This window comes from Balaenoptera borealis (genome assembly GCF_965194805.1).
Source record: "Balaenoptera borealis genome assembly, chromosome: 2".
NCBI classification, from domain to species: Eukaryota; Metazoa; Chordata; class Mammalia; order Artiodactyla; family Balaenopteridae; genus Balaenoptera; species Balaenoptera borealis.
In genome coordinates, this window is record NC_138867.1 from 59,574,638 (window position 1) to 59,598,913 (window position 24,276).

Sequence of the window (24,276 nt, forward strand, 5' to 3'; positions counted from 1 at the left end):
GGTCGTAGTTGTATATGCAAGATGACTGTATACCTTTTCCACAAATTTGTACTTGAAGATGATATCTACAGATGTTTGCCAACAATGCCATTGCAAGAATGAACTTGGGAGATATTCTTTGAATATAAAATAACCTATGGATAGCTTTTAGGCATGCTTCTGCTTGGGACAGATTCTTCCCTTATTTCTAGCTCTTAATATTACGTACAAGACTAGTTTTCTGTTTATGTGTGGTGACACATGTAACATGTCTTTACTGATGTTTTCTTAGGTTGTTTTTTCATTTACAAAAATAAACATTACTGTTATCAAGTAAGTAACTTGTAAAAAAAAGCCACCTGACTTTATCTTTTCCAGCGTGTGAAAAGCCCGGTGGTTCAACTGAATGAACATGAAGACCAGGACAGTCTATATTTGGGTATGTTCCAAAATATTGCTTCCCCCAGCACGCATATGGGGGTATCACAGGCCCAGGTATGCAGGGGACAAGAAGAAAATCTATTTAGAAATAAAATCTTCCTTTCTGGGAGCCTTGTCTATTTCTTGAAACCCACACAGGTAAATTTTTTTTGCAGCATCAGTTATAATACTATGACTTCAGGGGTTCAGTCTCCATTTACAATCTAAAAAACAAAACAAAACAAATCAAAACAAAAAAAGCAATCCAAGCTTTCCTAGACAGTTTTACTCTGAGCCAGATGTTGGCTCGGGGCTTGTCATATGTTACCTTGTTATTCCTATGAGGTAGGCACTGCCAGCTTCCGTTTCAGGTCATGCGACTGAGCCCACTGGTAGAGGGTATATGGGGCAGTTGAGATTCATAACTTCATCCTGCCTGGCCTCAGAATCCCCAAGTTTACCGCTATCCTATTTTGATAGCCGGTGGGGGCCCCTTGGAGCTGAGCCTGTGTGATCTTATCCCCTGGCCTCAGGAAAAGACCAGACGCTTATCCTGGGGCATGGATCTGATGTGGGTGTCCCTTCAAAGGAACCTGGAGCTCCCTTGGCAAGGGGAAAGTATTTCTCCCCTTGGCCCTGGGAATTCTTGTCTGCTCACAAGCATTGTCATTCACCACTCCCCAAGGGGCACCTCCCCAAATCTCCTCCTCGGGCATTTCCTAATTCTTCAGGGCTAATCAGGGCTCCAGACTTACCTTTGAGTTAGAGGCTGATGAAGCTCTTGGGGGTCTGAGGACACGCACAGCCTGGGCTGTCAGCAGATGCCCCGTCTGGGCACTTGGATGGTCTGGGGCTCATAAGTGGGAAGCAGATAATCCAGAAATTGCCCAGTTGGTTTCTTCAGGCTCAGTGAAGCTGAAGCAGCTCGCACACCTGGAAGGTGCCTGGGGAGAGCAGTCTGAGGAGTTGCAGGGGTGTGGTGGTGGCTGTGGCAGTGGCCAAGTGCTTGGGCTGATGTGAAATCGGGGAAAAGCAAGACAGCTCCCTGGGTGAGCTTAATAGCGAAGGTGGGTGGCCCGCGGAGTCTGGCGGTGCAGGGGGCTCCCTGGGGAGTGCAGGCATGCAACAAAGCAGTTACAAGAATAAAGCAGGGTGAGGAGGAAGTACCCTCAGCGTCAGGTTGGCTGTGCTGCTTGTAGTTTGGCCACAAGCCAGAGGTGGTTTCTGGCTCTCCTTGTGGGAGGTACTACTGAAACTGGAATAGAAACTAGACCATACCGGGCTTTGTGCACACCTTTAATATTTCTGCTATATAAGGTAAGAGTAATAATTTACTTCTAGAAGAGGGGAAGAGGAAGGGGAAATGAAAGCAAACGTGCCCACGTGGAGGACTGTCGTGGGCTGTTGAAGCCCAGAGCTTGGCTGCTGCTCTCGCATGCAGGATGTCTCATCTCCAGATTGCATCATGCTCCCAGGAATGTTCGCTTTGAAGAATGTTTACCGAGACAAGTTGCTGGTGGGGGAGGAGTGTTGGCTGTTAATAGTATTAAATAGCAGGATTATTTTCATGTTAGGCTTCAAAAATTCACTCCGTTCTCAAACTGGTATCCTTGCTGGGTAAGAAGGCACATGTTATGGAAATTGTAGTAGCCTGACCTAATCGGAGTGTTTTGTCAGTAATATCATCGTGTCTGAGGAGGGATGTGATAAAGAATTTGAGAGAGACGAGCGTGTATGACATTAATCCGGTGATTTATGAGAAGGTCTATGAATGGTTATCCCTGGTGCGAACATTGGCTTTGTTGTTCATTTAAACTTGGTGGATTAGAAAAGGTCACCTGATTTTATGCAAAGAACATAATAGAATTAGCTGGTAAGCTGGTGTCTGGAACCGGAAATGGCTTTTCCCCATGGCCGCTTCTAAACCGTTCTACTTTATATGTGCTTGTATTCTGCTTGGTCTCTGAGGAAGTGCTGATAAATGTGGCACTGAGGTATACGTCTTTGCTGATTTGTATTATTCAAAATGGTGTGCCGTGAGTTCAGTGCGATCTCATAAACGACATCAGCGCCGTTCCAGTGGGTAGCTACATATGTCTATGTAGCATGTGACGTGTGGCCAGTGTGACTGAGGAGCTGCCTTTGAACTTTATTTATTGCACTGGACAGGGAAGCACCAGAGTAAGCTCCCTTTGTATTGCTGTCGTTGGCCCATCAGCATCAAGAACCAACTCACCATTAGTTTATACACTGAAAATGACTACTAATTGGAAGAATAAAGTCTCCAGTGGGTAACAGCTGGTAACCTCATCCAGTTCGGGGGCTGGTGCCCCCGAACCACCACAGTAGTGAGTAGTGATAGTAAGATCACATTTATGGCAAGTCCAGAAGTGAGGGCCCCGCTGTCTGTGGATAACTGTGAGGGCTTGGCCTTTTGCTCAAAGGGGAGAGTATGAGTTGAGCGCTGGGGTCCGATTCTGTTGCTGCCACAGTGAAGGGTGAGACCCCTCAGCGTGCGGTGCCTTCACGTGCTGGGCAGGTCGGGTGCGGGGAGAGGGCACAGCATTTGGAGGAACGGGTAGAAGAGAAGGTAAATGAAATGGGTCAGTATGGAAATGAAAAGGAAGGAAGGGTCCATTTGGCTCAAGGATATGGGGCTAAATATGATTAAGCAATAGAAGCTCAACAGTGGGCAGCTGTGAATGTTGTACCAGGGAGAAGGGATGCGAACATCTAGCGGGACACGTGGACAACCTCTGGGAAATGCAGTGGAGAGGGTGAGCTTTGGCTGCCCCATTGGAATACCAGCTGCAAACAAAGATGCATAAGCCATCGCTGGACTGGCAAAGCTGGAAACGGCTTGGTTAGTTGTTGTCTTGCACACTCTTCTTTTGAAAGGTTGAATCTGAAAAAATAAAGCCACGTGCCTGATTAGAAATTCAGATTTCCAGTTAAAAGTTAAGTTCGTGCCTGAGGACTGTGAAACAAGAGTGCCAGTGTCTCAGGTGGGTTACAGAAGCCCCTGGAAGGCGACACTCCTGCTCTCTCAGCAGGTGATGTTCAAGTGTGAGTGAGGTTGTATGGGACAGCCCAGATTTAGTGACACTCATATTGAAGCTGACCTTCCTGCAGTAATTTATCAGCCGCTGCCTGCACTGGACTGAAGATAACTTGAGCTTTACCTGGCTAAAGCTGTATATTGTATGACTATTTGGATGGAAAAATGAAGGATTGGTAAAACTGACATGTTACGACAAGAACTCTGTGAGCATGTTTAACTTTCCCCATGGGAGAAGGTGGTAGGGAGGTAGAGACCCTAGGGGCGGTGGTGGTGGAATTGGCTGGCATCCTCCTCCTGCCTGTGAAGTCCCGGTACCGTGAAGTGCTGGGCAGTAAGTGGTGCCGTATCTGCTGTTTGGCTGGCGGAGAGTGAGCTTGATGCAAGTGCCGGAGGTTCTAAGCATAATATTTACTAAATAAGCCTTTTGGAAAAAACAAATTAATTTTGTCTTTTGTAATTACAGAAGTCATAAATGTTCACAGTAGAAAAATTAGAAATTTTTTTTTTTTCACACACACACTGTATTTTATTTTTACAAGAGATAAATAGACTGACACCAAGCATTGTAAATGGATGACCACAACAAAAGCAACAATGATTGCAATTACCAAACACGAAACACACTCATATTATGTCATAATATTGACATTCAGTCCAGTAATCCTCCACTGTAACAGCTCCTTTACTTTGCAGTGAAAATTGATTTCTATATTCTTTGCCTCTGAGTCCTTGTGGGATTTTTTTTTTTAATTCAAACAGAAAGTCACAAAAATTATAATCATCCTCATCAGTTCACTCAGTCCCATGTAATTAATTTTTTTTTCATCTTGATCTTTTGTTAGCACTTTTATGAGTTCATCAGTTTTTCATTAGAGTTCTGAAAATGCTTATTCATTCAGTTCAGCAGTACAGTTACCAGAAACGTGTACTTGTCAGAGTCTTTTCTATGAATTCCTTGAAGATGAAACCCTTTTATAGGAACATATTTGCAAAATCATCAGAGTACACCCAGAACTGTCTGTAAATGACAAAAGACTTAAAAAAGACCACGGTTAAGAAAAATTAGAAATTTTAGAATAGAAAAACAGCCCTATCGTTCTGCCACCCCCAAAGCAGCTACTATTAAATTTTGGTATGTTTACATGATCATAGTTGTGATCATGTAAACAATAGAATTCTATGTCCTGCTTTATTCATGTAACATTATATGCCATAAGTAAGCTTCATTTTAGACGGTAGCTTAAAATGATGCTGTACATTTTTCTATGAAAAATGTGGATTACTTTTGTATGAAGAAGGGAAAATGTCATAGATTCTCTCCACAAGTGTTTATCGACCAGGAAAACAAAACAAAACAAAACAAAACCCTCCTTTTTATAATATGTATTGTTGATTTTACAGAGTGGCCCAATTGTCAGTACATGCTGAGGCTCGAATCCCAGTTATTGGTTAATGCCCTGGGTCACTTCCTTGCTGTTACTGTTCATTACTTATATGTAATATGAGAAAACCTCTTAGTGGGTGCTGGGACTGGGAAGGTGGGCACTAGGGAGACAGATGAGCCAAAGCTGGATGTGAAAGGAAACCTGACTTGATACCAGAAAAACTCATCCAGACGAGTTGGGAAGAGAAGGAAGCAGAAACAGAAACAAACAGTAGGAAGTGAGGTGTTTCAGGGTGCTCAACCCAGCTGACACAGACAAGACAGAGAGAAACAGAGACCCCGCATAGGAAGCTTAGGAAAACATCACCAAAGGGAAACTGGAAGGAAGTGATTGGGAGATCCAAAGAATAGTCCCTCAGAACAGAATGTTAGGGGCAGCAGGAACTCTTTATCCAAGGTCTGCTTTTGTGGGTGTATCTGGGAGAGTCCAGGCCCATGGATTTAGGTGGTGAGCTGGGTGGAGATGGTGCAGTCAACAGTGCTAGTCTGGCAAACCACCAATAAGTAGGACTAATTAGGTTAGTCTTTTCTGCTTATACTAACTTAAAGTTTGGAAATGGAATTGATGCTGCTAAGCTATAAAACCTTATAAAACAGCAATTTTAAGTTGCTTGGAAACATCTTGAAACTTTATTTGCAGAAGCAAGATCCAAAATGTGGAATCTTAAGATCTAGGACCCGTGTCACTGGAAGCTGGCCCTCTTTTGGCTGTTATTATTTAGTAACACATGTGTATCTATGTTGAGATCTCAGAACTGTTGCATGAAACATGAAAGAAAAGAAAAAAGGAAAAAAAGGGAGAGGAGGTAACCTTAGCAGAGCCCTTAGCCTTCTGAAAAGTAAGTTTTCAAGCCTAATTTCTGGCAGGTCTCTGTTTATACCCCGGGCTACAAAAGTTTTGGGTAGATTTTCTTCTTTTTTCTTTTCTCTTCTGTTTTTGGGGTCATCTTTCCACCACAAACCAAAGCTTACCAGTGTTTTGGTTTTGAAATAAAGGGTCTGGGGCTGGAGAAATATACCAAGAAGATCACTCGGAGTGCACAGTTTTTTGTAAAAATTCTGATTCAGATTTTATTCCTTTCATTCACTTCAATGAAAATTTCTTATTGCAGTTGTTGAGGTTTTAAAAATTGGTTTTGGTAGAAGAAATTGGCAACTTACTGGAATTCTGCTGAGTGATATAAGCTGAATTTGGTTCTCTTATCACGAGTGTTCTGCCTTTTCTATTTGTGGTTTCATTCTCTGGATAAAATTCTCCTTGTGGAATGCGAATAAAGCATTTTTCTTTAAATTAGACAATTGGAATATTTATTGACAGACTTTTATCCCGTAAGTTAAAAAAGAACTTTGGGGTTTTCAGGTTAATATAATACTACAGACAAGGAAATGTGAAGGAACTAAAGTCTTATTGGAGGTGTAATGTCTTCATGTTATCGTCTTTTCTTATAATTTAACATAGTTTTTTTGTTTTTTTTTTTTAAACAAGTCCCAAGGCTAGGAAGCTGTCTGGTCTAATGATAGGTCTAATGTTCTGCCTAGTTTTTGCTCACAAATATGTGTTTAAAAACAAAAAGCAAAATGAAAGTGAGTTAAGATTAGGAGTCGCTAATTAATCTAAGTACTCTGTTATCTGAACTCTGCCTGCCCGTTGGAATTACCTTGGAGCTTTAACAAACAATCCTGAAGCCCTGGTCCCACCCCCAGAGAAGTCTGAGCTAATTGGCCTGAAGTGCAGCCTGTGTTGCAGGAGTTCTAAAAGCTTCCCAGGTGATTCTCAGGTACAGCCAAGGTTGAGAACCATGACATAGCTCCTTAAGGGAGCCCTGCTCTGCTGAAATCACTCTGACTTACTGGGTTTTCAGTGTTTTTGGAATTGGAGAATTGTGGTTCCACTTTTATCTCAGTTGGTTACAAAAGCAATTAATGGAAGCCCATTTGTATTAGGTTTGCAGACTTTTAATGATTATCACCATCAATATCATGGTAGATCCGTGGGAAAGGTAAAAAACAAAATAATTTATTGAAAGTTTCCTAAATACTTGAACCTAAATGAGATGATTAAACCTTTAAAGATTCTTTTTAAACGTTAAGAAGGAATCAAGTGATTGTAGTTTGATGTCACATTCATTTATTGGACTTAAGAGGTGCACAGTTTGGGATGAAGGGAGTGGATGATTGTTTACACTAATGTCATAGGGCGTTACAAGGAGGCCTGATGTTTGACAGTAGTACCAACCTAGCTGTAGTGTATTCTAAATCACCTTTTTCTTTCATGTCACAAACCAACTTAATTTCTGAAATGTAATCTAGGAGGGGGAAAAATATGGCAGTTCTTTCTCTGAACTCTAAATTTTTCATACTCCAAAATAGGATCCTCAACTCCAAATAAACCAGCTTAGTGAATAATTCCATAGCTTCTGTCCCTAAAGATTCTGTTTTGATTAAATCAAATAATTATAAATTTCAAACAAGTATAAAATCTTAAGGAAACTACAACTACCTTATAAAACATGAAACAAATGAAGAATATGAAATATATCCTGGAAATAGTATTTGTAAATGCTTTTTGTGGAAAGTTAAATTTCCACTTAGGGATGTTGCCCCCTTTCCTTTTGTTGAAACACTTCAGAATACCTGTGTGTGCAGATGGTTAATGAAAGAATTGCCTGCACAGAGGAAAACTTAGGTTTCAGGCTTGATTGCAGTGTCAGTGTGTTTATGTTGAGTTTAGGCTTGCTGAGTACCCAGTGGTTAATCCCTTGGAAGGGACTTTAGGACAATTAAGATTCTGGTTAGCTTTCATTGCCAGGCAGTACGAGCTCTATCAATTTATTGGGACAATTTGCTGTAACTTTTAGAGTGCCTAATTTGGAAGACGTTTTTATGAAACTTGGCCTCTTACTTCAGTCATGGGCAAGAAATCCAACAGAACTTATTCTTCACAATATGAGATTCTTCTGAAGAATGCGTGTAAAGCAGAGGAAAGAAGTGATGCAATCATATGCCGAATAGGAGAGCCAGGGGTAAATAGTCTTTTGTTTCTTCATAACATTTAAAATAACAAACAAAAAACAGAATAAAGAGTGAAATTAAAGGTGTCTAGAATTTTGAAGCAAACTTTGAGTAAGCGAGCTGGGCTTCATCCAGGTTCTTGAGATTTATCTACCATTAGGTTTCTGCTGATCTAACTGAAGTAGACTTACCTACCTCACAAGTGTCCAATGGGGGCTCCTCATTAGGGTTAACTCTTAGGAACATATTAACCCCAAAGTGACACTATTTGTTTCTGAGAAATTACAATTATTTTTAGCATATAATCTTTTAATGTCTAATTAGTTCCCTCAGAGTTACATGGGAACTTCACTTCAGAACTTAAGCAAAGGGAAATGGAGTTTTATGCATGACTTGAGTTCTATGTATCTGAATAAGCAATGCACACTTTCTTTTAGCATGAATTCCACAAATATTTAATGAACATAGAGTCTGTACATTTTGTCCCCATCCTTTAAAACATTTTTACACTTTATTTTGTAGAACAGTTTTAGATTTACAGAAAAGTTGCAAAGATGGTACAGAGAGTTCCCATACACCCAGCCCCCTAGACTCCCCTAGTTTCCCTTATTATTAACATCATATATTATTATGGTATATTTGTTAAAATTAATGAACCAGTTTTGATACATTATTATTGACTAAAGTCCATCCTTTATTTAGATTTCCTTAGTTTTTATCTAGTTTCCTTCTTCTGTCCCAGGATACCATATTACATTCAGCTGTGTTTCCTTAGGCTCCCCTTGGCTGTGAGAGTTTCTCAGGCTTGTTTTTGATGATCTTGACAGTTTTGAGGAATACTGGTCATGTATTCCATAGAATGTCCCTTAATTGGTAATTTTGGGGTGTTTTCTCTATCATTAAACTGAGGTTATGGGTTTTGGGAGGAAGACCACAGAGGTTAAGTGCCATTTCCATCACATTATATCAATAGCATATAATATCAACATGACTTGTCAGTGTTGATGATGACCTTGATTACCTGGTAGAGCTAGTGTTTGTCAGGTTTCTCCACTGTAAAGTTACTCTTCCCCACTCCTCTTTCCATATTGTGTTCTTTGGAAGGAAGTCATGATGTGCAGCCCACGCTTTAGGAATGAGGAGTTATCCGTATGCTTCCCTGTGGGCAAAGTATCTACAGAAACCATTTGGAATTCTTCTCCATGGGAGATTTTTATCCCTCTCGCTTATTTATTCAATCATTTATGTCAGTATAAATTCATGGATATTTATTTTACACTTTGGGTAGTAATCTAGTACTACTTTATTCAGAGTGTTCTAGCTTTGGTGATGAGGGACTCTTTCAGTTGGCTTCTGTGTCCTTTCTACATATTCCTGTCATTGTGGGGTTTTATCTTAGGGTGGTGAATATATTCTTTATGATACTGTAATGGTAGATACATGACACTGCATTTGTCAAAACCCATAGAACTTTATGGCACACGGAGGAGACTTCAATGTGTGCAAATAAAAAATTAAGAGGTTGGAGGATCCTGTGATGGAATACAAAATGTAGCAGAACAACCTAATTGTACTAAAAACTTTGGAAACAACCTCACTGTAGAGGATGGGAGCGGGGTGCAGACCTCAGTAACTTTGGAAATGAGTAGAGTCTGTAAGAATAAAGGCAAAGGAAACTGTACATAAGCATGTCTTCTAGGTGAGAAAGTTGTTTCCCATAGGGGTACAGGTTAACATTTCTGATACCACTATTAATATATACTGGAAATAAGTAAGTCAATGGATGATGGAGAGTAGGTGTCAGGTTTTTCACTATTGGAGTGGGAGTTTACAGAAAAGCAAGGGGAGGAGGCCAGAATCATCCATGTGCTAATGAATGAGAGACGTGGACATCACTATGTACTCATGATTAGTTCAAATAGATACACATGGTTGTGTATGGAAATATTTGTAGGTATGTGTATATACCTAGGTTAGGACACACATATTTCAGTGCTCCGTCAGTTGAGAGGGCCTAGAAGCAACAATACTCCAGTAGCATACACAAGATGAGCCCACCCTTTAAAAAAAACCCAAACAAACAGGATTATCCATCACATTTTGTGTGAATTTCAGCTTCAGAACTGTAGGCTTGATAACACTTATATTAAAACGATTTAAATTCTTTGCTCTTTTAACTTATTTACATGTGAATGACCATAAAAGTCTATAGAACAATAGAACTTTGATGTTAAAATTGATTTTAAAAAAAGTTTGTGAATAAGTCCATAACATGTAAGAAACTTTTTCAGAAGGTTTGGGAAAATTAAAATTGGAACGTTATCAGAAAAAACTTCAAATGTAATCATAGATGTTGCTTCCCGAGGTGCCTCGGCTCTTCCTACTATGAAGAATTTTTTTTCTCCTCAGGCTGTAACAAGATACTTTCCTCCCCCTCCATCCTTTCTCTGTCCAGACTTATGGCCCATAACCTTGCTTCTTCCACCTCCAGGGACCCTTACATTTACTATCCACAGCTGCCTCTTCAGGATAAATTCAAAATTCTTCATAATGTATCATTCAGAAAAACTTAGTGAATTTGTCCTAATTCTTTCCTTTCAGGTTATACCCAGGAACTTCAGTGTTTAAGACAAAAAGAGATCCACCAAGGATCTTTATTTCCTTAAGAGAATCATCTAAGTAGAACCTGTATCTGTAGCAATACTAAATGCTGGTGGAAGCTTTGGCAACATAATTCTTTAATATGTTACTTTGGTCAGAAAATCTATTATTTTCCTATCCTGAAGTGTTTTTGAGAATTTTTTTCTCTTTTTGTATTACATGTGGGTATATCATAATACAGGTAATTTCATTTGTTGGACTTCTAGGTTGTGTCTGGGTTTTTTCTCCCCCTTAGATAGTAGGATGACATAAGGGGGCATATCAGAACTTTCGGAGGGGCATGCAGAGTTTTTGTTCAAATAAATCAAGGTAATTAAGGTAGATAAAAGTAAAAATATTCTTATTTTTAAAGTAAGGTGGTATTATGAATGGTGGCACCCTGGGTTTCTAATTTATGACCACCATTGTACCATGCTCCTACTTCATGTCTATTTTATGTGAATTCAACTTTATAGGCTCTATTAAAAAAATACAACAAGGAGGGGAGATAGGGAGAAAAATAACAATTTGAACCTCAGGTGGTTCTACACTCAGTGAGTGTAACGGCCCTGAGTGAGCATGAAGCTGGACGTGAATGTGCGCTTCCCTCCCTGGGGCTCACAGTGAGTGCATCTTACATGTGGATGTGAGCCGTGCTTTTAAGACCTTTGTTTTCTGTAAAACATGGCCTCTCAGTGAAAGCCAACCATTTCATCTGGTGTCCGACCGAGGTAACGATGTTCTCCAGCAAAGAACTGTTTCTGTTGAACTTAGAGTGATGACATGGTGCCTTCTAAGGCATTTTTGAGGAAGACTTTGATTATCTCTGACTTTCACCTAATGCTAGAATTTGAACTACATGAAATTGTCACTGTTTAGGCTGAAATTATCCAGGATAGGCTTGTCCTTGCATCATGGGTCCTGCTGCCTTTTGTCTGTATTTTTTTATTATTTTTATTTTTTTCCCCAAGAGTGGTGTTTAACAGTGTTAAAAACTGTAGTCTCTGGTGGTCAAACAATGGAGCAGAAAAGCAAAACAAATCCTCCTCTTTCTGTGTCGGTATGATTTCCTTGGAACTTCTTTTCATGTTGCCATGTCTCTGTTTTGAAAATCAAGCTATTATTCTTGAGATAAAGATAAGAATCTTTCAGTGTCTATAATATAGGAGAGAAATATAATGAAAGGGAAACTTTATTTACAGTTAACATTTAAACTAAAACTCAGTGAAGACGTATGTTCTTTACTGTTATAATCTCATTTGATCCTTACAACTGTTTGAAGTATAGATATCCCATTTTATAGGAAACAACTGAGGATCAGAAGGTATGAGTGACTTGGTTAGGGCCACTAAGTAAATAAGTGACAGAGTCCAGATATATAGATCTTCCTTGACTTACGATGGGGTCATGCCCCAATAAAACCATCATAAGTTGAAAATATCGTAAGTGAAAAAATGCGTTTAATAAATCTAACCTGCTGAGCGTCCTAGCTTAGCCTAGAGTATTTTAAATGCTCAGAACACATACATTAGCCTACAACTGGGCATCGTCATCTAACACAAAGCATATTTTATAATAAAGTGTTGAGTATCTCGTAATTTATTGAATACAGTAGTAAAACTGAAAAACAGAATGATTGTATGGGTACAGGATGGCTGTAAGCATATGGGGTGTTTACCCTCATGATCGCGTGGCTGACTGGGATCTGTACTCGCTGCCCCTGCTCAGCATCACGACAGAGTGTCATAGGGCATATCGCCAGTCTGGGAAAAGATCAAAATTCAGAATTCCAAGTCCAGTTTCTACTGAATGCGTGTTGCTTCCGCACCATCGGTAAAGTCGAAAAATCCTAAGTTGAACCATCATAAGCCGGCGACTATCTATATATGTCTCATGTCTCCAAAATCCCATACTTTTTCTTTTCAGCTTGAGGCTCCTTAAAAATATGAATGTAAAACACAGTTTTTGTCCTCAAGGAATTTTGGATCCCATTGGAGGATAAGAAAACTGTACAAATACTGTAATTTAAATTGAAATATAAATCCTCTTCTAGGGAGGTTCAGTTTTATCATTGTTGAAAGGTAGGTGACAGCATGTGTCCTGGATAATTGTGACTTTATGGAGGTTATTTTCTAAGTAAAGGATTTTCTAATTAGAGCGGGCACAGTAAGGCTGATGAAATCATTTACATTCTTCTGTTGTCATGGTTGTATGATATCTGGTGAGAAAGTGGCCTTGGGGATATATCATTGAATTCTGCCAACTGCAATTGCAATCAGCCAGTCAGAGAAAGCAAAGAAATTAAGCTGTTGAATATGAATGAGATGTAAATAACATCTTGAATTAATTTAAATGCAATCACATTGACCCAATGCCGGGACAAACTCAATTACTGTAGAAAACAAGGAGGATAAATGACCCATATTCAGGAGAAATACTTTGGTAAGAAAACGAGTTGGCCTAAAAAAAGACTGTCAACACAATATTTGATACTCCACTTTTTATGTTAACTATGCACACTGCTGGTCAGTAAACTCAATTTATTCTTTAAACAATGTTGATAAATAATAAAGCAAATGAGGAGATTGGAAAGTCTCTTGTTGGGTTTCTCATATGTACTGGTTGGGTAATTCTAGTAGTTTTATTACCGGAATAATTTCTATTATCAGCAATCAGTTGATATGGAATTGGTCAACAAGGACTGCGCTTTGGGGATAATGAGATTGAGATGCACCTACCTGGCATCTCAACTCAAGAACTGCATTTTACAAAGTTCTTTCATATCTTTGCATTGTCCTGAAGGTCTTCTGACCTGTCTCTGATGCTTAAGAGAGGAGCAGCCCACTCCAGTAGTTTGTTGACCTGGGATTTATCCTGGTTAAGTGGCTCTAAAACTTTACTTTGCATGATAATGAGAAAGATAACAGTATTTCCTGACCCAGTACCTTCATTTCCAAATGGTGCTTGTCTACACTTGTGGAGGTTCCCTTTCTAGGGCCTCTGGACATCTCTCAGGCAGCCAAGAGTTCTGTGCACACCCCAAGTATTGTATGGAGCCTTAGAGAACAACGGGTTTTCTCCACCCAACAGTATTGCTCTTTGCAAATGTAGACACTGTTATGATGAATAAAATGCAAATATATATTTAAACACTTTACCAGGGTTCACATAGCATTTTTTTTTTGGTCAAGATACACGCTTCAATTAGCAGATATTTACCAAAAATATTACAGCTGTCATACAAAGATTCTTCGTCTACGGGTTGGGACTTAACTGTGTAAATCATTCATTCGTTTAGCAGCTGCCTACAGTGTTCTGAGTCCTAAAACTGAGAATGAATGAAAACCCATTCACAAGATTTTATCTATTTTCTTATAGAAAGTTGTGTACGGACTAAAACTCTCTTATCTGATAGTAGAGTTGAGAGTAATTTTTCCTTACGATTGCTCCAGCTGAGTAAGAAAAATATGTACTTATTCTTCAAATAAAAGGTCACAAAGTAGAGAATATATTTTTTGTTTTAACTTAGTTGTGATGCTTGTCATTACGTAGCTTATAGTTGATCTACTTGTATGCTATATTTACATAGCAACCCATATGAAAACAGAGGTGACGTATGTAATTCTGATTTCCTTCGCATCTATCTGTACCCCTCACCCAACCCCAGCCCAATCAGACAGGATTAGCTATCAGGGAGCAGGTTATGCATCTGTTTTCTCACACAGCATGGCACGAGAGTGCCAACAATTTTTGAAATAATTGAAGTAAGGAGATGAATGTTAATTAAGACACATATTGTCATGTTCCAGATCTGCAGAGTTGAAAGGATCCTCATATTGTTTCCACTCTCCTTTAGTTTATTTGGCCGTCAGATGCCCTCAAACAAAATACAATACTTCTGTGAAAAGAAATGCTTAAAAGAGACTCCCGTATGAGACTTGGGATATACTTTTTTTCCGCTGCAGACCTTGGCTGCTGTGCTTGAGCTTATTTGAGGCCCATGTATCTGTACGCCTGCCGGTAGGGGTTTAGAGAAGTAAGTTTGAGCAGTGTCAACAATTTATGGGGAGGCAGTAATGGGCTTCTACTGAATGCTAATTACTGGCGAGTTGTTCAGGGAGACTGTGTAAGAACTGTTGGTTTGTGGTAAATTAGTTGCTAGCTCCATTGAGATGGACTGCAAGTTTAGATCAGAGCCCCGAAGGCGCCCAGCTCCTTGCGACTGATGGCCAAACTTGGTGACAATTTGAGAAAAAAACGCCCCAATTGTGCTAAACAGTAAAGTAGATGACTTTACATGAATTTAATAAGTACAATTCTGGATAAAAGTTAAAGCTTCCAACCCCTTTTGGATTAAAAGGATGGGGTGACTGGATTGTTAAATGAATTATCAGAGTTGTTTTGGCTCTTAGATCTGAAAAGCTGCCAAACCTGCCAGTGGTATGAAAGAATAGATTGCTCTGGAAAAATCCCTGCCCTGAGTATGACGGCCTTTATTTGTCTGTGTACTGGAGCTTTCTGGCTGTCCACACACATAAACCTCAACCTTTATCTCATGCTGTACAGGGTGGCTTTTCTGAGAAATGATCCTCTAGCTCCCGACCAAAACAGGCGGCTGCATTGGGAGGGTTTTCTTGAGTCTCAGGCGGCTCTCTTTCAATTCGCAGTTACCTTTCTTCTTCATTTCCATTTCCATTTCCAGCAACGAGAAGAGAGTTAATGATTCATTTGCTCCCAGTGACCTTTTGAATAACTGGACTGCGGTGTACCAGTGCCACTCCGAGCTGCTGTGCTCGCCTTTTACTTTCCCAGTTTGGCTTGCATATTTATAGCCTCCTTCTTGGTCTACATGCCTGAACGCCTGAAGGAAGCAAAACATTTATTGCCTCTCCCTCCCCGGTGTTCGCAGCTTTCACCCAGCCCCATTCCTTCCTTTTACATCACACGGGAGACTCGCCTCCTGGCTGGGGATGTCCGAGTTCTTCCTGAGTCTCTGCTGTTGAATCTGTTGATTTCATCAAGACAAAAAGATGGATTCTGACTCGGACTCACCTTTTAACTACTCGTGGCCTTCCTTCCCCAAAATGAAGATTCGACGGAGGGCGTCCAAACAAGGTAGATCATGCGATCTTTTACTACCCCCAGAGCCAAGCCGGGCGTCTTCCTATTCTTACCTTTCTTTTCCTCGTTGCTTTGCGAGACTCTTTCTGATAAGTGCGTGTTTATACATGTCTTTATAAAACTCTTATAATATAAATACTTTACAGATAGACTTCTGAGGTAAACCTACTCATCCTTCCTGTGTTCCTTTCACTTTAAATCTTCCTTTGTGCTGTATTGTGCATACGCTATTTTTTTCCTTTAAAAAAAAAAAAAGGGAGTTTAGTACAAGGTAAATGTTTTGGATTCATTTGCTCAGTTACCTTGGTGTTACCTTGACAATAAAGTGTCTTGTTGATTTAAATGTGTCTGGTCTTTGTGGGATGTGCAGAGAACCATGCTTGCGCTTAGTACCCGGTGTCCGCTGCATTTGTGTTTTAGTTTTCAAGTGTGTGCTAATTAAAAAAAATTTTTTATATCTAAGAAAATTCTTTCTTTTCTACTCTACTTTCTTGATTTTGTAGATGCTCTAAGGAAGGGATTTTAAGAAAGTAATTTCAATAAGAAAGCCTATATTTCTCCAGGGGATGCAGTCACATATTAAAAAGTTTATTAACGGTAATTACCAAGTATGCAAAATGCTTTACTGCCAAAGGCAGAAGAGCTATTTATCTGCAGCGTGATAATAATGGAGTGGCTTCATGCTGCTTATTCCCCCTCACCTGCAACCCACTCTTGTGGTGCAGGGCTTGGAAACCAAGGGACAAGTTGGTGTTAGGCAACAGCGGAGGTGGCCTGAGTATCCGGTGCACCATCCCCAGCAGGTGGTGATTGTTGCCTTCTGAGGTTTATCAAAACTAGAAAGGCAGTGAGTAGCCCTTTCTTGTGTTGTAGAGGGACTTTATGTGGTTATGTTTTTAGTTCAAACAGAAACATTTTTGTGAGCTTATAAGCAGAAGAGGTGTTTCTGAAAGTGGGCCGCCTCTGTAGCTTTGTCCTGGGGGAGCAGAATTCTCTCGTGAGAACAGAATGACCAACCGTATCACCCTGTGCTTTACCTGGAGAAAAATGGAGGCTGGCGGTTGTCACCGTACCTGTTTCATTTCAAGGCTTTTTTTTCCTTCTAAAATAAAATGGAGGTGTGTGTGTGTGTGTGCGCGCGCGCGTGCATGTGTGTTTGCTCTTGGCCTGGGATCAAGGCTGATCCCAGGAATACAATGGGTTGACTCTCTAGGAATAGTAGAAAGCCTCAACCTGAACAAATCTCCCACGCTGTTCATTGCCATTCTTGAAATTCTATCACTGGGGACTTAAAACATTTGTACAACATTCTATTTTCCTTATATTCTATTTTAAAATGTAATTGCTTCTTCTTTGGGGGTAAAGGGCCATGATATAAATGCAGCTTACCATTAATTGTTTCGGGGGGAGGGGAGTATCTATAGGGCACACAAACGTGTGCATGTGAAAGCAAGCTCAGGCTCAAATGGAAAATGGAGTAAAATGTTAACAATAGGTAAATCTGGGTAAAGAGGATGTATTGGTGTTCGTTGTGCTATTCTTATTCTTTCAACTTTTCTGGAAGTTTGAAATTGTTTCCAAATAATTTTTTTAAAACTTTTAAATGACTTCTGAGAGGGGAGATACACGAAGTCCTTCATTCCTTAGAGTGAATATTATTAGTTCTCGTACATGGAGAAATTCTTGAGGGCAGGTAGCAGTTCTGTAAGACTACTAAATCTTTGTGCTAATTCTCATCCAGTTAAATTTGGGGAATAATCTGCTTTATATAGTTTTGTATTTATATTGCCTGGCTGGCAGACTGGACGCCTATGTTGTAGGGAGGCTTCGGTAGCCTAACAGCCTGGAGAGATGTGGGATTAATGATTAGGAGGCCAGTGGAGAACCTTGAGAGTCCACTGGAGTTGTAGGGAATGCGTTAATCACATTCTCCTTTGAAATCCAAAGCTGGAGCACAGCCAGTTTGAACTACAGCAGAAAGTCATAACATAGCCATGTATAAATTAAACTCAATTCAAGTGAAAGCAGGTACCTGGGATTTGAAAATGATTAACTATTTGCCTCTAATAAACAAAGGACAAGTGAAACTAAGATTGGTAGCAGAGAGCTGGGGATGGTCAGACTGTGTCCCATGCTTCCTTTGTCTGTTAAATAATGATGACCTAGGTGTGAAGGGTGGGTTTGGTCACACTGTAATGTCAGCTGGATGGAATCCCAGGACCATAGACATTACAGCCAAAAGGGCCTTAGAAATGGCCGGGCCCAACCACCTCATTTTATAGGTGAGTATGATGGGGCCTGAAGAAGTGAAGTGATGGGGAATCATTTCAGTGTTCAGCAAGTGTGTCCAGAGTGCCAGGTGCTTCCTAGAGGGTGGGACGAAGTAGTGAACCAGACGGATACTGTCCCTGCTTACAGGGATCTTAAGCTTTGGAATGGATCCTACCTCTCCCGGGATACAGATGTTCCACCTTCATATAGTAGAAGAAACACCAAGGAACCTGATTTTTTTCAGTTCCGTGGTTAGGTTGTGAAAAACTGTGGTCTCTTGTCCCTTATTCTGTCAGTCTTTAAAACTAAGGTGGCTTGAGTTTCTTCCTTAGTCTTTCCTTCCTTCTAATCATCACCGACATCATTCTCAGGATGTGGGTTCTGGTCTCCTGGGAAGTCGTGAAGGGGTGTTGAGGGCTTGGGATTTCTGGCTTATTAGCAAACCTTTCATATTTTGTCAGAATTATTTTTTATTCTCTCTTCTTTTTTGTGTCCTGATCCTCCTTATTAGTATTCTCTTTCTTTTAATATCCCCTCCTGCCTTATTATCACTGTTCTTTGATAGACACACGTACACATTACTGGTTTGTTTCGAGAGGTGAAAATTTAGAGGGTTTGGTAATAAGAGGAAAATTGGATTAGCAGAAACCTATCAATACTTATATATTAACTAAAAACCACATCTACTACTTTCTTATCCTCATGCCCTCAGAAGGAAAGAGAAAAGGATCTAACTTAGAAGCCGCGCTTTTGGAAATGACTGGTGTCTAGAGGGGAATGTGATGTAAGCAGAGGGTGAAAGCAGTTAAAACCAAACTGCCCAAAATGTATTCCTGGGATCTCAGAGTTGCCCTTTGTCATATTATGGGCAGCCCAGAACAGGCTGTACTGGAAACTGAGTGGTTAATGATTGGTGTGGGCCAGAATCCACGACTGTCCACTTCAAGGACTCCAGGAATGCCTGGATTTTTGTTTTGTTGATTTCAGTAGGAGAGTCAACGAAGAAATTTAATATTTATTAATGAAAAAATTTTAAATATAGGGATTGGGCTTCACCTAAGTTCCCCATAATTATTGTCTTTTAAATGCATTTTTAGTATGAATCATCAGGTCTCAGAAAGTGTTGAACTCTTCTTCTCTTTGTGCCTTTCATCCACTTATACCGTGTGTCTCATTCTCTCCTACTCCAGCTCATATCCATCATATGCCTCTCTAATGACACAAAGTGTGAAAGACTGCTTTTTTTTTTTGCTGGTGCAAGAGGCGATGCCTATTTGAAAACAACCTTGGAGAGCTTAGATAGGACCAAACTTTCTGTAGTTATAGTCAAAATAACTAGTATGTATGTACTACCTTATTAATCATAATAACCATTGTTTACTAAGCTGTGGTAGGTACTTTATACTTATAACATCTGATTCTCAAAATAACTCAAGATACTATCTCTGTTTTACAGTTGAGGAAACTGAGGCTTAAAGAGTTTTAAAGTTATATCCAAGTCCATACCAAGAAATACAGGGAACAGTAAGCATGGTAAAATAAGGTGAATGGCATTCATTCATTGTACGTACAAGGTGGTTTTCACATGTGTTATCTTATAAAAGACCTGTATGTCAGGTGTCATCTTCATTTATTAGTTTGGGGCTCTGAGGCTCAGAGAAATGAGTTGCCCAAGATCAGGGCCAATAAATGCAGAGCCAGACCCACAACAGGACATAGTCCTTGAATTTAAAGGTTTTGTTCTTCCCAGTGTGTTTCACCACCTCTTAGTAGAGGTAAGGGATGGTGAATTCAAAAGGTAGCTGTCTTATATTCAAAAGGTGCCACTGTATCTCACCATGGTAGCTTCTACCTGTCCTGTGCATCTTGGACTAGGAATAGAGGTGGCAGTGGAAACTGGGGAAGTAAAATGTTAGTGCTGTTCTTATGTCTTGTTCTTATGTCTTATGTCTTGTTACATCCACACACATATGTATCTAGTACTGACACACATCGTTGGCTTGTGAGGGAAGAGATGAATGGATGACTGGAGCATGGGATAGTCGGGTGAGGAGCAGAAGAGGCAGGGTGAACTGAGAAAAGGATGGTATGGGAGAGCTTCCAGTGTATCCTGGAAGCTTCCCAGGTTTGTCCCAGACAGAGAAAGATAAAGTCAGAGAGAGTGAGTGTGCTGGAAGTGGAGATAAGAATCATGAGACCACTGTCTTGGTCTATCTCATGAGCTCATTTAGTGTTTGGAGAGCAGGTACCCAATCTGAAAAATAATCCCTGACCCGGTACGTATTAAAGGTATGATGACATCTCAGAAGGTTTAATGATAATTTTTAAAGTGACTTACTTTTGTCTCATGGACTTACTTGTTTTCTTCCTGTTTCCTGCCCTCCCTCCCTCCCTTCCTTCCTTTCTTTCAAGAAGTTTTATTGAATACATACACAGTTTCATGTGCATGTATGTATTCCATCTAGAAAGTCCCCAAAGGATGCCTGAATACCATAGGAGGAATAAGTCACTACAGAAATCCTTCTTAAGGAAGAGAAACATTTTCCTAAAGGTGACATAACCTACTAAGATTTCGTTGGCTCACAATGAAGATAGTGTTTAACCTCACGTGGAGCAGTTTCAATTTCAGACTCTGCCAGGAGGCCTACCTTTGTCAGCCTGGGAGAGGAGGCCCATTACAAGCCTGTTGCCAAACCGCATAGCTACATATTTGAAACTGATTTTTTCCCTTTATTTTGAGTTAGTTCAAATTCTTAGGCAAGATGCATTTCTGCATTAATTCCTGTCAGTGGAAAGGAGGCACTATTCTAATTTATCACCCCATGTTCAAGAGATTCCTGCCTACCACTCCAGTTTTGGAGAAGGACCAATGGTTGTTTATTCAGATATATTAATTAAGGCAGAATGTGATAAGTCCAATAGGGGAGCTCAGGACAAATTACTGTCAAAGTTCAAGGTGAAGAGACCAGTTCATGTTGAGGGCATCATGAAAGGGATGTCATTTCAGTAGCCTGTGGTGAACTGGTGGGGTTTTAATAGACTGTCCTTCCAAGCAAATGGGCAGAGTCAGGCATACATAGAGTGTATCAAGGTGATGGACGATAGGCCGGGCTTGTGCGCTGTTGATTCATGGGGCATGGAAACGTAGAGAGGGGCCAAATGTTAACTTGGCCTGGAGAGATGGTTCTGTCTGCCTCATATTCTCTTGCCCTTCACTGAGCAGCACACACATTCTTTAGTGGACGGCCCCTCCACTGCTCTGGCCATGGGTCCAAATGATGCTGCCACCTTCTCATATGACCTTGCCCTCCTGGATGCAGTGGGGTGGGCATCCCACCCAGGTGGTCCGATCACAACACTCCTCCTGCCTGGCCACAGCTGTAGTCCCAGGGTGGGCACATGATCTCAACTTGGTAAATCAGTGTGTTTCCTTGGTATTCTTCAAACTGGAATTTGGAGGGAGATGTCTTCCTTCTTGGGTAGCAGTGCTGGAAGGGTGGGAATGGAAGCCGTTAGCTGGGACAAAGCAGTCTGTAGTAGGAGGAAATACTGCGCACATGTAAAGAGAAGCAGTCTTGTGGTAGGGTCCTGCTGGATTCCAGGCCCTCGTTCTAGTCCTTGGGGGCCTGTTGCTGCCAAGATGCCCCCCTCTCAAGGCTTGGATATCAAATTCCTTCAGTTTTGGAGTTGCCCTCACATGGCTTCAGTAAATCTTTCCCCTCCCCCTTTTACTTTTTGTTTAGCGAATTCAGGTGACTATTTCTCCCACTTCTAACTAGAAATCTCGAACTTGCCCTTTAAGATGCAGCTTGAGGATCCTTTTTCTGGAAGCCTCCCCTGAATTCCCTTGAGTTCATCGTTCTCTCCTTTGTGCCACTCTGGCTCATGTATATTTTTATAACAACCCTCACATTACTGTATCACAACTATTATTTAATGTCCCTCACCCCTAAGACACTGAATTCCTTGAAGGTGGAGCCTAGCTGACCTGTTTTCACATCTCCAATAGCTGGATCACAGAAAGCAGGCAGTAAATAGTGAAAGTGTATTATGCACAGTTTTACTACACTACACTCAGATGCTTTTTATTTTGCTTTTATTTCTTTATTTTGCCTTTATTTCTTTATTTTATCTATAATAGATGTGATCTTTCTATGAAGTCCTACCCTCTAGACAGTGGGGACAGGAAAGGGTATATTTTAGTCTACTTGGTCCAATGCAATAATGAAAATAGTCATTTTTGGTAACTGCTCAGTCTCTTTAAGTAAAATATCTACTGTCTCAGATTTCTTCCTCCTCCTCTGCCTCCTTTCTTGCCAGGCTGGTATTGAATGTGATTTCCTGGTGAGGGTGGGGGGTAAGTTGGTGGTGGGGAGGAGGAGGAGGCCCCAGGGTCCTCCTGGTCTCTGCTGCAGATCTGCTGACCTGAGCTCTTCCCTGAGGCACCATTGTTTTGAGTGTTCTGGCATCTGTGACCACAGTCCTGCAGCTGGATCCTCTCCCTGGTGTTGGTTGGGACCCAGGACCCTCCTTCACTGAGTTGGCCTGACCTTGGCTTTTACACTACAGAGACCTTGGAATCTCTGCCTCTGGCTGCTGGCTCACACGCTTCCCTAAAAACATCTGGTACGGGGGTCTTTCCTCTGCAGCATGGTGGGCCCGTGGTCGGCCATGAGTACTCATCTCAGTCACTTCCTGTTCTTCTCGGAGGCCTGTGGGATCTTGAGGATCCATTCTCACCTCTCAGGCAACTGGGAGCAGCCCAGGAATGCTGGCCCTGGCCCTGCTGCTTGCCCTTGCTCTCTCACCGAGGGTGCTTGGTGCTGGTTGTCCTCGTGATGGGGTGGGGCAGCCTGCAAGATGACCTCCGTCAGAGCCCCGGATGGAAGGGAGAAGAGCCAGGCCATCCCCAGAGTAGCCCCCGACCTATCTCACACTGTTCCCTGCGGGCAGAGAAACCACGGGTCTTGTGCCTTTGGTCTCTGTTGTCCCTGCCAATGGAAAGCCCTGGTTATGAATTGTAACAAATCTCCTATCCAGCTCTCATTCATGCTAACCTGCCCAAAGTGGCTCAGGCTAATGAAACAGGATTCAGGAACCAAGCGGAATTTCCCAACCAGGAGAAAAGCCAGAACAGCTTGCAGGTGTGCTTGGCTTCCACTGTTTATGTGTTCACTAATTCAAAATGTCCTTTCACCCCAAATACGTGAAAGGTATTTGAAAGTTGCTAAGAGAGTAGATTTTAAAAGTTCTCATCACAAGAACAAAAAATTTTATAACTATATGTGGTGATGGCTGTTAACCAGACTTACTGTGATCACTTTGCAGCATATACAAGTATTGAATCATTACGTCGTACACCTGAAACTAATGTTATGTGTCAATTATACCTCAAAAAAAAAGGAAAAAGAAAGCATTTACATTTCAGTGGAGAAGTCTCTATTTTGCTAGTGTAGTTCCTTGTCTACAGTAGAACTCAGTTACTTTGGGGAATATTAAGGGGGGCAAAAACACACGGCTCTAGGGCTAGGTGCGGGAGAATTGGAGCTCCTGGTGACTTTTGAAGTGGGCACAATCATATTTATGTGCCTGTGTCTTTCCATAAGGCTATGCAGGATTCGAATTACTCATAGGGTTTCTTGTGATGATAGCATACAGGAGCATCTGCCTCATCAGTTTGCCCGTACTTTTTGTCTACAGTCACCTGAAGTGGTCTTGTCCACGTTCTGCCACTTTCTTTGAAGTCTTTCACTTCTGTCCTGGTGTTTGTATAACGTGTTAGTTTCTTTCCCCTCAGCTTACCCGTTTTTGCTTTCTGTAGACGAATTGGCTGCAGGCTTTGGAGAACTGCATCAAGAAGGAAAGGAATTGCTGATTAAATCGAATCACGCCATAGTCTACATACACACACACATGACTGAACATCTCCTTGATAGCTTGGGGGAAGCAAGGGCAGAAGAAAGTTTACATATTTGAGTCCTCCTTTTTCAAACATAAACATATGTCCTCTTGAAGGCTACTTTGTGCTACTATAATTAGGAATGAGGACCTGGAAAGGGTTGGGACAAAATTGTAGCTCTTCTCTGAGCCTGTATTTTCTTTCCCTCTCTTCCTTCTCTTTGCCCACCTCCCTCGGTGCCTCCAGTATATTATGAGGGAAAAGGCTTGTTTTCTTCTTCAACATTTTTGATAATTAGGTCTCTCAAAACAGCAGAAAGGACTTCTTTTAGGATCTGATTTTGGAGTGCCAAGTTGTAACTTCTTGTTTCGAAGGAGTTTTAAACTGCGGATCTGAGGAAGAGAACTGGAGAAACAGTGCTCACACCCA

At 41.0% G+C, this 24,276-nt stretch overlaps 1 protein-coding gene and 1 long non-coding RNA gene across 15 annotated transcripts in view; one reads left to right on the forward strand and one right to left on the reverse strand.

Annotated features, from left to right (window-relative positions):
• Positions 1–24,276, forward strand: part of ARHGEF28 (Rho guanine nucleotide exchange factor 28) — a 313,009-nt gene that overhangs the window by 164,967 nt on the left and 123,766 nt on the right. For 12 of the 14 annotated variants that reach the window (XM_082374857.1, XM_082374858.1, XM_082374854.1 and 9 more), the window contains one exon: positions 358–418. The exons of 1 other annotated variant lie outside the window; for it this stretch is intronic. In XM_082374857.1, coding sequence (XP_082230983.1) covers positions 358–418 — 61 coding nt within the window. Of the gene's footprint in view, positions 1–357; positions 419–15,336; positions 15,672–24,276 lie in introns of those variants that run through there. One more of the 14 variants, XM_082374851.1, reaches the window with a different exon arrangement.
• LOC309622636 overlaps positions 1–24,276 on the reverse strand; it is a 205,353-nt gene that overhangs the window by 103,902 nt on the left and 77,175 nt on the right. The gene's annotated exons all lie outside the window — the stretch shown is intronic.